The following is a 13,257-nucleotide window of genomic DNA, read 5'->3' on the forward strand; positions in this document are numbered from 1 at the left end:
TGGAGTAGAATTAGATTAGGGAATGTGCCTGGGATCATTGTTTTTTCTAATGATCATGAGTGCTCAATGTGATTAATTTATTTTCCTCTTATGCAGGACAACTTGATCTCCAAGATGACAGATGGACTGCTCTCACTCTCCTGGAACAACCACAGCACTACGTTTTGTCACATGCTCTCACAGCTGAGACAGAAGGTAAAAATTGTTCATAATGATTTAGATTTAGATCATCATTTATGCTGATATGTATTTTTGCTCAGGATATGAAAGTGCTCATATGAAAATTTTTTAACATTAGTTTATGTCGTATCCTAAATTATTTCTTATGTAAAGGCAGATTATGTGTATTTATGGTAAAAATCAGTAGGTGAAAATTGTTTCTGTATTTTTTACGTCTTCTTATCTAGATATCATTTATAGTCACCCTTTTGTGGTAAGGAAGCATGGTAGTAAGTCATCTCCTTGTTAGTAGGCATCCCTGCCAATTTACCAGTCTGTATGTTAAGTGCTGGGACACCCAGTTTTCAAAATTGAATTTACATGTGCTGCTTGTGTGCACTAGAACCACTATGTAAAAATCAAAACCGTACTCTCACCTCCTTCGCCATGACTTATTTATTTTTGTTTTAGTTAGTCTCTTAGGAGTACCAAGAAACTTCAGAAAGCTCAAGTTGAGTCAACTTCAAAGCTTCCTAAACCTTGTAGATTTTGACACTTGTACCTTTCAAATGTAAGAGAGCCTTAGCTTGGCATTAAACATCTTTTATGCCTGCCCTGGAAAGTTACAGAACAAACTGTAACTCACCTTTCAAAGTACATTAAAAAAATGACATGAAAATTTCATTGAACCTGCCAGAGGACTAATTTTTTAAACATGCTCATCCCAGTCACAAAAGGGAATTAAGCCAAAAGGAAGATGGTTGTGAATTGTTCAGTATTAAACAAAGATACCCTTTGAGAGAATTTCAAAATAGTTGCCTTAGAAAATGTTCTGAGTACCTTAAAGGAAAGTGTGTTGGCTGTAGTGCAGGGACTGAGGGATGCACATTATCACACTCCAGTTTATCCTAGGGTGAGAAAATTTTTGACCTTCAAGGAAGGCAAAAAGATGCTGCATAGCGACTTCTTTTATAGGATGACGAGAATAATATCAATAGAAGCAATTGGTACCTCTTAGCAATATTTTGTTGGTGAAGAATTCAAGAGAGGATTGTGTTATTCAGAGACATTTAGTCTTAGATGCCTCTGGAAAACAGGCTTCATTCAAAACCCAAAGAAATCTTAGTTGATTAACAGCCAAATGATGGCTTTTCTCTATATCATTTGCAACTCCAAAACTTTCTGTTTGTTCCTATTCATAAGCTACTGTAGCTTTGATTGGCTTTGGCTTTTCCTGAGACTGGTTGTCCCATCACCAGCTGGAGCATTTACTGAGAAATTTCATTTTTTTCAGTGACTTGGCAAAGCTACAAGCCAAAAAGATGACCTGGGTAAACAAGTTTCTTTTTTCCAGTAAAAGGCAGATCTTTCATGAAATTGGTGATCTAACATTGAAAATCTGGTTAGTCCTATTGCATGGAAAGCTCTATTGGATCCCTTAATTGTTCAGATAGATGCATGATTTTTCGGTCTTCTGAAGATCATGTTTTAGCAGGCCTGTGGACAAAAACCCAATTTTCGTGGCATATCATCAAGAAAGGATTGATGGTATCTTGGAATTTTCTCGCTCGAAACAACTTAAAGCCAGGTCAAAGAATACGGTTCATGGATAACAACATACGATAGTACAGTGACCTTTGAGCAAAGGTTCATACTATTCTGTTCTCCTTCTGGAGTTAAAAAAATTTAATCCTTTATTGTGGTGATTTCAAAGGACCAGTTTATAATTGAAACTTTTTTCAATCTAAAGGGGTGTTTATTGTTTCAGCAGATTCCTTGCCAAAGAAAAAGACCACATCTTCATAAGTTATGATTGGAGTAGATGCTTTCACTTGGATTCCACCAAAGATTTTCCTTTGTTGTGAATGGTGTCTGTCATCGATAAGATGTAAGATACAATAAGATTTTTCAGCGAGTATTGCACCAATGTGCTATCACCTTATGTTTAGTCTTAGATCAGATGGATTTCTTTGAAATGAACACTAATTTTCACAAAATGATCCAAGTAAGATATCCCTCTGTTACAGATTGCATTATTGAACGTAGTTCAATAATGTGCTGTGTCTCTGCACTTTGCAAATGTGTGCTATGAAATGGCACATCACAAATTAAAAAAAAATCCTTGTGTTGGTGTTTTATTTATCAAAAGATCTCACATGCTTAAGCTTTAGTGCATTACTTTTATGTTAATGATTTTTTTTTTATACTGTATAGGTAATTATTATTTTTCTTCTCATTTTAGGAGAGGTACACAGATGCAACCATAGCATGTGAAGGCAAATTCTATGCTGTTCATAAATTGGTGCTGTCAACCTGCAGTCAGTATTTTGAGGACATGTTTGAGCACACATTAGGAAAACATCCAGTTGTGCTGTTGCAGGACGTACGTCGTGATGAACTAGAAGCACTCTTGAGCTATATGTATGCCGGTATAGTGAGTGTAGCACAGAGGGATCTTTCCAGACTTATTAAAGTTGCTGAGTTGCTGCAGATTAAGGGCTTGGCTGTCCCAGATGAAATACCTAGTGAGAAGAAGAATAAGATCAATAACCACAGTGTAAGCAATGACAAGACTAGTCCACAGTCCAGGCTATCACAAGTAGTAGAATCTTCAGATGACAGAACTAGTCCACACCCAAAGAGACGAAAAAGAGAAGATAATGGAATGCTCTCTCAAAGTGGAATTGCTCCTGTATGTACTTCAGACTCTCCTAAAGCTCCTGTACTTTGTAGAGACAATAATCAAATGCAAGAAAATTCAAAAGATAATTACCAGGTTCAAGAACCAAACCTGGAGGAGCTGGAACAAAAAGTAGAGGAAGTGGAAAAAAACACTGGTGATAGTGATGAACTTATAGAGAGGACTACCACAGACACAGCAGCACAACAGAGAATTGAACAACTAAATCAGAGGCTTCAGCATCAACCTGTCTCTCAAGAATCCTCCAGAAATCAGTATAAGGTGGGAAACCTTTTTATTTCATAAAATGAAGTTGGAAAATATATGCAATTAGGTTTATTTTGGAAAATATTGCATTGCTGAGCATGATGTGCCATCAGTATGTTAGGTGCAAAGTGTAAAAATTAAAGGGTTGGGTGGTTGGAACCACTGAACAGCGCCATTATGCTATCCAGGGTGTGTTGGCCAGGGAGGGAGGGATTAGTATAGAATTATTTGTTACAGAATGAGGATGCCATCACTATGTAAAGTCACATTCACATTTTTAAAGTTTACTGTACTAATTGTCTCATATCAGCCTTTAGGATATCGACTGAATAATCATATCCTTTCTAATTTTAGGATGGTGGGGATGAATCTATAGTCATTAAGGAGGAAGCATGGGAAGACTCAGGAGAAAACCAGAGTAACTCTTTGAATGCCACGGTGGGATATGGTTCTTTGGCAGAAGATTCATCAGTGAGTGCTGTGGATGGGGTTCAGGAAGACCATTCTAATTTGATATTACCCAAGGAATATGAGAGCCAAAGTCACCATGGGCAGTTGCCACCAGCACTGCCAGAAGTTGTTGTTGAAGCATTAGCTGGACCTTCAGGCATGCATGAGGTCAGTTTTAATGTGACCTTTATGATTTTTTTTTATTGATTTTTTTTTTCAAATGTCCTTATAATTTTAAATGGATTTAAGTAATAGGACTTATCCTAATTTATCAATGTTTCAATATTATGTTAAGGAAAAAGTTTTTGATACACTATAGAGCATCATTTTTTATGGGACAGCCTGTCTGTGATAACTTGTTTGGCAGATGACATATTCATAAAGATTTTTAAGTTATACTGTTACTGGGTGTTCCAATATACCTTTAATTTGAGAAGATTCAAAACTAGCAATACTGACCTAAGATGCCACCACATTTCTTAGTAGTACAGTCTGGATGATTTAGGTCATACCAAGAACATCTGACTAGTATGGTGAAATGTCTGGGGTAAATCATGGAGAGGTCTGTGGGGCCTGGATGTGGATAGGGAGCTGTGGTTTTGGTGCATTACACATGTATGAATATGTACATGTGTATATATATGTATATGTCTGTGTATATGTATGTATATGAGTATATGTTGATGTGTATGTGTATGAGTGTGGAAGTCAAGAATGTTATCTTGGAAAGCAAAGATGGGTATGTTTGAAGGAATAGTGGTTCCAACAATGTTATATGGTTGCGAGGCGTGGGCTATAGATAGAGTTGTGCGGAGGAGGGTGGATGTGCTGGAAATGAGATGTTTGAGGACAATATGTGGTGTGAGGTGGTTTGATCGAGTAAGTAATGAAAGGGTAAGAGAGATGTGTGGTAATAAAAAGAGTGTGGTTGAGAGAGCAGAAGAGGGTGTTTTGAAATGGTTTGGTCACATGGAGAGAATGAGTGAGGAAAGATTGACAAAGAGGATATATGTGTCAGAGGTGGAGGGAACGAGGAGAAGTGGGAGACCAAATTAGAGGAGGGAAGATGGAGTGAAAATGATTTTAAGTGATTGGGGCCTGAACATGCAGGAGGGTGAAAGGCGTGCAAGGAATAGAGTGAATTGGAACAATGTGGTATACTAGGGTTGACGTGCTGTCAGTGGATTGAACCAGGGCATGTGAAGTGTCTGGGTTAAACCATGGAAAGTTCTGTGGGGCCTGGATGTGGAAAGGGAGGTGTGGTCTCGGTGCATGATACATGACAGCTAGACAGAGTGTGAACGAATGTGGCCTTTGTTGTCTTTCCTAGCACTACCTCGCGCACATGCGGGGGGAGGGGGTTTTCATTTCTTGTGTGGCTGGGTGGCAATGGGAATGAATAAGGGCAGACAGTATGAATTATGTACATGTGTATATATGTATATGTCTGTGTGTGTGTATATATATGTATACGATGAGATGTATAGGTATGTATATGTGCGTGTGTGGACATGTATGTATATACATGTGTGTGTGGGTGGGTTGGGCCATTCTTTCGTCTGTTTCCTTGTGCTACCTCACTAATGCAGGAGACAGCAACAAAGTTTAATAAATGAATGAAATATGTATTATATTGTTTTGATTTCTTTTGACTAGGATGAACATCAAAAGAAAAAATTTGAAAGTGGTGAATGTTATTGGAAGAACTGGAACAGTCATCTAGAATATATGTGAATAAAATGTTATTTCTCGATTCCTAGCTAGCATTTGAATTTAGTTTTGTTGCAAAATGCTCCTACATTTCAGTTTGCAATTCCTTTACCTCTCTTTTCGATTCTCTCTGACATCCATCTCTTGTTTATTGTATTTTTTTTAATTTCATGTTGTTGACTTTTGTTCTTGTTTAAGCTGTTCATTTTGTACACACCTTTGAGAGCATAAATTTTTGTTTTTAGTTGCAGTTTCTAACCCTCATTCTCCCGGCAAAACCTTTCTTATCAGTAGCCAAGCAAAGCTTAAGACAACTGAAAAAATAATTCTAACATGAATTTATTCTCCCCAGTGGCTAGGTGGAGGGGACTTTGCTGCAGGGTTATCTGCAATGGAAAACTACAGTGGAGAAGGGAGCCCTCCTACTTCCGATCATCCACAGCAGCACCAGGTGGTAAGTGTTAGTTTCATATTTCTTCAGAAGAGGCTGCCATTTTTGGGCTTATGGAAGAAACTATTTTTTGCCACTTTGCTCTGAATGTGGTAAATAGCATTTATTTTTTGGGAGATATCAGATGTAGATGAAAAGTTTGTCATTATTCAGATTGAGCGGCTTGTTTGATGAATTATGCAAAGTACCATAATGGCATTTTCTTCTGTAACTGTTTATGTAGTAGATGCTTTGGACTGTTGGTGAACTCAACTGTGTCAGTACTGGATTTAAAGCCAGTGATTAGCCTTTGTGGATGCACAGTACAGACGGGAAGAAGCATGAGATTGCCTGTAGTAGTAGTCCCAGTCATATACAGGAAAAGATTGAGTAAAATTTTAAAACAACTATTGTGCCTTCATATCTGTTCAAGCTGATGTGGAAGCATTTTAGTTGATGACTAGAAACAAGCTATTGACTGGCGGATGAGGTTCATTGTGTAGCATGTGTTTTACGCAAAAAGCTCCTTACTCATAACATGCAAGATTGTTGCTCCTTTCTAGCAGAGTTGTTGAATCACCAAGGTAGATCCTGACAATTTCGGTATTGGAAAATTTATGACAATATAGGTACCCATGTATTGCACAGATTCATTGATACTGAAAGTAGGTATCTATATATTATACATAATCATTGATACTACCTGAGCACTATGAATGCCAAAACCTCCAGAACCCAGATTTTGTCCAGGTAAAGAAAAGGAAAAAGATTCCATTGCAGGTTTGGAACATTTTCTTAAAGTGGTCTGATTAATGGCACATGGATTTTTTCCGTAAACCTAGAATACACTTCAAACCCAGAACAAACTCTGGGTTTAAGAGGATTTATTCCAGGCTTGGGATGATACTCTTTATAGTGTTAGTTGCTGGTTGTCTGTTCTCAGATGCCTGCCAAGTTAAAGCTAAAGTTTTATCTTGAACTTAATGCAGTCGTAGATTTTCTGGAGTTTATGATGAAAACTTAACCATCAGTTGTGTTCTCAGCAGGTTCAGTAGATACTTCATTTGTCCTGAACCTTTGTATTTCAGTTTGATTATAATAGGTGCTTACTTTTTACTGTGTGCCATATATACCTTTGCTCTTGTACTGTAGGAAGAACAGTATCCCAACAACAGGTATTTGTGGAAAACAGTTTTTACAAGACTGTACTCATAAAAAGATTATGTAAAGTGAACTTTTACATGAATATAGATTTTAAGGTTGAAGGTCACTGCTGCAGGTGTATTATTTGTGAAGTAGATATTTTACAGATGAACAAGCTATGATTGAATCATGTTCCAGTTCTTTGTTTTGAATCATATACATTCTGTCTCTCAGGTAAATCTCATCAACCCAACCTTGATATGTTAAAGTGAAACTTAAACCTCTACACTTATTTAATAGCGTCTTACTCTTTCACTGTGCACATTAACCCATTATTTATAGTGCATAACAAAACTCATACTTCTCTTCATGAAGTATGGTACACAAAAAAATCGTCTGGATTTTGGTAAAGTACTTAGAAAATGTGTAGTATACCTTAACAGGAACAAAGCAATGAAAAAATATAGAGAATACTATATCAATTAAACCACATAGTACTAGTCATAAACTCTGTGTAAACGAGTGATGGGATGGCATATTTGTTGGTAGTCCACCAAATTACTGTCAGGCCAGCATGTCTGAAGGCCAGTATTACATATGTTCTTTACTAGTGATATGAAACACACCAAAATTGAAATGAAACTGTAGAAAGATGAACTATAATCAATGATCTATATTACTGGCCCCTGTTGTCGGCTGAGGGTGGAGGCAGAGACATTTATGCCATAAATCCCCAGACAAGTAAGTGGTTTTGGAGAGTATTGTATACTCTCAGAGAGGGCATATTGCTATACAGTTAATCTGGCTGCCTCACTTTTAAAACAACATGAGTCATGCAGCTGTTAAAAAACTGTAAAACTTGAGGGACAGCATGAGATATTGTCACTGAAGCCTGCAAATTATTACGTTTATTTTTGGTGGATGGGTAGATGTATTATGGCCCTTGGCATCCTATGTCACCATAGGAACCCCACTGGTGTTCTTTTTAATGATGCAGTTTTGAAGATATTAAATGTCAACCTCCACACAAAAAAGAGAAATGGATGAAAGTTGGATCTAATCACAAGTCATCTCTGGCTCCATATGAAATATTTCTTTACCTAATCAGTTTTAGAAATGTATCTGTGCATCCTTCCGTCCAAAAAAATAAGAAAAATTATAAATGGAACCAATGAATCAGCTTGTTGCAAGGTCATCCCATTCATGCTAAGGTGAGAACTCACTTAGACATTGTATTGTGCTTTGGTCTGACACATTCCAAAATGGTTTGAATTTCATGATTCCACCTATATGTTCAGTCTTACTACCCATGCTAAGTCTCGTGAAAGGAAAAAAAGTAATGCAAAAACTACAGCAAAACCTTAGAATTGACTTGGAAAAAGGAAAACCTGGAATGAGTTCTGAAATATGATACAATGAAGATGAAAAAGGCAAAGTTACTGTTAACACCAGGAACGATGTTCTTTCCAGTGTTCATTGAGCACACTCAAAACTTTTATTTTCTGTAGCTTATATTATCATATTGATGCACTTGTACATTACTTATATCAAATAATATGTTTGTATTATCATATTGATGCACTTTACATTACTTATATCAAATAATATGTTTGTTCATCCATGCTTTTTTATTGGTTTCTCCTGGTTATCCATGCCTGTGTCAAACTTTTCAGTTAAAACTGTGCATGCATTCTGAATTTCATTACTGCAGGATTCCTTTAAGCCAAGGAATTTGGTTTTTGTCAGGATCAGAGAAATTAAGGGACTATGAGGTAACCTGTAGAAAAACCAGAGAGGCATTCTGCCATAAATGATGTATGTCTGTTATTTACAGAGATATTATTTGATATTTAGAGTTGTTATGCAGTAACTAGAAAACATACTACATTTAACCCAGTGTGCTTAAAGGATGAAGAACTCTCTAAATGGATGTGGGAAACCCAAAGTCAGAATTCAGGAGCTCATTGCATATTATATGAAGTAAACATTGAGATAGTAAGATATAAGGAAGATATCTAGTACCAGTGATTCTCAAGGTAAAAACACCAGTTGGACTTTGAGCATATCACTAAGGTGAAGAAAGAAACACTCTCTTTACCTTCGTTTTGGGTCAAGTCAGGATGTAGTTTAGGTGAGCACCATGGAACAGAATTGTTTGCTGATGATTTAGTTTTCTTCTTCCATCCCAAAAGGAGATATAGAGAATCATCAGGCACTTGGTGGCTCAAGAATTCTAATTTTGATGATCAGTTACAAAACTCAGATATTTTGTATGCCATAAAAAACAGTAATCAGTTATTTTTCTTGTTGAGGTTCAAAGACTTCAGTCATGTTTCTTGACAGAAAATATCAGCAAAATGTATGAGCACATCATCTAAGTGTTCTTAACTTATTCAATTTGGTCTTCTTACCTTTTTTGAATAACAACTGCTCATGAAGGCCTTGGAACAAAGATGGAATATTCATTGTTTCATTGGATCAGTCAGTTAAAGAATGTTACAAAAGGTACAGGTGGACATGTTGTTGGACTTCTGGGACTGAGAAGAGGAGAATGTTGTGACTAAAGAAATTGATTCATAGGTTTTCAGATGTGCAAGATCAGACAAAGACAAGGAAATTAAGAAAGTAAATGAGAAATTTAGATCACTTGAGAAACATAAAGATGTAAAATGCTTGTATGTAGAAATGTGTGTTATTAAATGAAGCAGAGTTAGGCTATGTTATTCAGAGTCCAGCAAGATGTAGTTTAGATATATTAAAGGTACATGCTTGAATAGGATTGGGCACATTATGTATAGTGTTAGTATATTTCATATCATTATACACACAAGAATTGTGTACATTGAGTTGGTTTAGACTGAACTGTGTTGCTCAGCTTTATCATCTTTTGGTGATTGAGAGAATTGTGTAATGTATTCACATCTTTTTAGCTCTTTCATTTATTGCACTACAGGGAAATGTTCGTGTGTCTTGATAGACACATTAGATACAGTATTGATACATGTTTCATGTAAATAGACACTATATACAATGTTGACAAGTCCCATCAGAGTAGGCGCAGTGCCTAGAATATTAATGTCTCTTGTGTTTATTGTCTAATTTTTTTGAAATACTGACTGATATTCACCAAAATTCCCTGAAAGTTTGTAAATTTTATAACTTCATAGTATATAGCCTTCATTATTTGCATCTGAGTCTGCTACATTCACTTGTTTGTTCTTTAATCTGTTTATCATAGACCTTCTCTTTGCTCTAAGCAAGGAGGGGCTTTATATTTTGGTAGTTGGAGATGGGCATAGGAGGTTAATCAATTGCCGTTTGCAGATGACATGACTCTGTTGGTACACTCTGGAGAAACCCCAAAAGCTATTGACATAGTTTGGAGGAACAAGTGAATTGTTCCTCTAAGTGTATTCTATTAGTCCTGACAGTGTTGTATAGATGTGAGTCTAGGGCCTTGAATGCAAAAGAAAGGAAGAGGGTAGGTATGTTGGAAAGGGAAGGCCTGAGGATATGTGGTGTCAGCAAGTTGTGTGAGGATTGACAGTAAGAGAGAAGTATGGTAGTAAGTGTAGTGTGATTAAGAGAGTGAGATCTGGGTATGCTGATATTGTTTGGACATAAGGAGAGGATGAGCAAAGAAAGAATGACTTTTAAGGGTCTGTGTGTCAAAAGTGGAGGGGAAAAGGGGGAAGCAGAGACCAGGAAGTGGAGGGATTGGGTTAAGTTTAAGGAGGCTTTGGGATATCTGGGCCTGAATGTTCAGGCAGATAAGTAGCATGCATGGAATAAAATGAATAAGATCGATATGGTGTGTAGGGAGCAATGTACTGTAAACCATGGAATAGTCCAAGAATCTTGGCTGTCAGTGATATGCTCTAGCATCAGGACATTATACATGACAGCTACAGAGAGGATATGTGGTAATGAGGCTGATATTCCTTTGTTCCTGGTACTACCTCACTAAACTAAGAGAAACAAATATACAGAAAAACTGAAAGAAATTTTCACTGATATTGTATATGAAATTTCTTCCAAAAATACTTATTCTTGCCACAGTATACCTTATTTATAGTTATGATTTTGAGCTTGTAGTATTGTCTGACCTTGAACTATTATGGGCATTACAATAACAACTGATTCTAATATTTTTTTTTAATGAACAAAAGTAAGAAGAAAATGGAGGTGTATAATCATTGTAATGGGAGATGTGGAGATTAACTTTGTACATTTGCTATTCTCTACGTACACATTTGCACATACTATGCATGGCCTCAGTATGTCTGACTTCAATCCTGCATATTATTTTTTTTTTTTTTTTAACACCAGCTTCAGAAAATGCGTGGTGGGTTTTTTTCATTTGTAGTAGGTGCTCAGACAGCAGAAGAGCCCTGTCCCCACCAGCTCTTGACCAAGGCCTAGAAGCCCCAGTGCTACTTTTGATTCTAGACCCCTTGATTATCCCCACTGTTTAAACACACACACACACACACACGCACATGCCCACATCCTGTTTCCAGTATTTTTTTTCAGTGATGATATCTCAGTTGTTCTGACAGTTTTTTAACATTGCCTAATTTCCGTTATGCTTTGGAAACTTACAACATGAGAATCAAAACACCTGAGTTAATGACTTGTTCTCCCCAAATTAACTTGTTTCTGGACAAGGAAACATATAATATGGCAGATATATATTCTGGCAACAAAATTATTTTGTGAGAAGTTTAAGCTTGTGAAATGTAGTAACATATGGACAACTTAAAAAGGCTTTTATTTCTAGGAATATTATTCTCATTATTTTCTATGGAGTTCATGAAATTTGATTTGTGATGATAAACTTCAGAAGTGGTGAACAGTGATATAAAAAGAAAGTATATGGTATACATAGCTCGTGGAAAGCAGTAGATTTGATATATTGCTGTTGCTTGTCATTAAATAATGCTTTCAATTATAATGCATTATTTCTTTATTCTTCAATATGTCCACAAGCAAGATAAGATGTACCATGGTGGGTATCTGGGTCTGGATCACTGCAGACCCCAGATAATGGTGAGGAAAGCTCAGATTCACTTGCCCATTCTGAACTGATTCTGAGATCGCCTCAGCTCTTTTCTTAGAATGAATGATTTGCACTTGCCTCAGCTCTTTGCTAAGAATTAATGATTTGCATTTGCCTCAGCCAAACAGTGCCTGCCTTCAGCTGGTGCTTTCATCCAGCCATTCATATAGAGACTTTGCTTTCTCTTTGGTCTGTTGTATATGCAGATGCTGCTCTGTTCTTGCAAGACTACCAATCTTTTAAAGATAAGGTTCCTTTTTTTTTTCTATTTCCTCTTGTAAGTGGTCCAGTTTTATAAGTTCATCTGTTTATTAATTTTCATGTGACTGTAAGTCCATTTGATAATTGAAAAAAAGGTAATGTTGGTATGGGTTGTTTTGTTGAGCTGATGGACATCTTCATCTGTCATGCCTCACCCTCCCTACCCCACTACCTACTCTAACCTGTGATGAGAAAATGTGGTGTGAAGATACAGAACCCCCATTCCACACTGGGTGCATTAGAAGGCCAAAAAACAATGGTTATATGTGATACTACGTTTCATACCAGTCATAGTTACCACAGTATTGTGGTCATTCACTTATTTGTTTCTTGGTAATAAGAATATAAAATGAAATTAAGAGAATCATCATTGAAGTGCATTATGTTCTTTAGAGTAAACAGATTCAGTAATCTGATGTGTCAATTTGGTAATGACCACTCCTTTTCATCCTTTGTGGCATTACCCGATATACGTTTCTCGTACCTTATATATAAAATATTGACAATAGATGCCTTGTCCCTTGACTGGTATCTGTAGGACTTGATTTATCTTTTTTTTCTCGCTAGTTCATCTTTGGATCTAGTTATTTTAAGATTAACTTTGTTTCACGGTTTTGTGACAATGGGAGCCCTTGGATGGGTCAAGCAAACCTAGTACATGATGTTCCTTCAACCTTGTCATATGTCTTGATTGATTCTTGTACTTTCAGGTCACATTAGCCTTTTAATTGGATCCCCCAACCTTGAAGCCCTGGATACTGGAATTTTCTTGTATGAAGATGCTTATCACTTTCCTCTGGTAGAATTTTGGAGATTGCTTAGCATAACATTTGACCTTTTACTGTAAGACAGTTTCTCTCTGGGAAATTTTTAATCCCTGAAAGATATTAATGCTTTTTCTAGCCCTTTCCATGTTGATTCATGGCTAGTTACATGACTTCACCAAACAGACATTCCTTTCAAGAACACTTTTTCTCTGCTTTTGGGATGAAGTTGTCAGATCTTTTCTGGGCTAAACTCATTTGGCTCTTCAAAGTGGTTATCTCACCTCACAGGGGATTTTTGTCTTGATCTGTTACAGTCTATAAGTTGTTTTGA

At 36.7% G+C, this 13,257-nt stretch overlaps 1 protein-coding gene across 8 annotated transcripts in view; it reads left to right on the forward strand.

Annotated features, from left to right (window-relative positions):
* The window catches only part of LOC139747120 (uncharacterized), a 59,402-nt gene that overhangs the window by 1,319 nt on the left and 44,826 nt on the right, over positions 1-13,257 (forward strand). For all 8 annotated transcript variants that reach the window (XM_071659026.1, XM_071659024.1, XM_071659029.1 and 5 more), the window contains exons 3-6: positions 97-195; positions 2,402-3,121; positions 3,461-3,724; positions 5,619-5,720. In XM_071659026.1, coding sequence (XP_071515127.1) covers positions 97-195; positions 2,402-3,121; positions 3,461-3,724; positions 5,619-5,720 — 1,185 coding nt within the window. The remainder of the gene's footprint in view (positions 1-96; positions 196-2,401; positions 3,122-3,460; positions 3,725-5,618; positions 5,721-13,257) is intronic.

The sequence above is a fragment of the Panulirus ornatus genome, chromosome 67, assembly GCF_036320965.1.
Source record: "Panulirus ornatus isolate Po-2019 chromosome 67, ASM3632096v1, whole genome shotgun sequence".
Classification (NCBI taxonomy): Eukaryota; Metazoa; Arthropoda; class Malacostraca; order Decapoda; family Palinuridae; genus Panulirus; species Panulirus ornatus.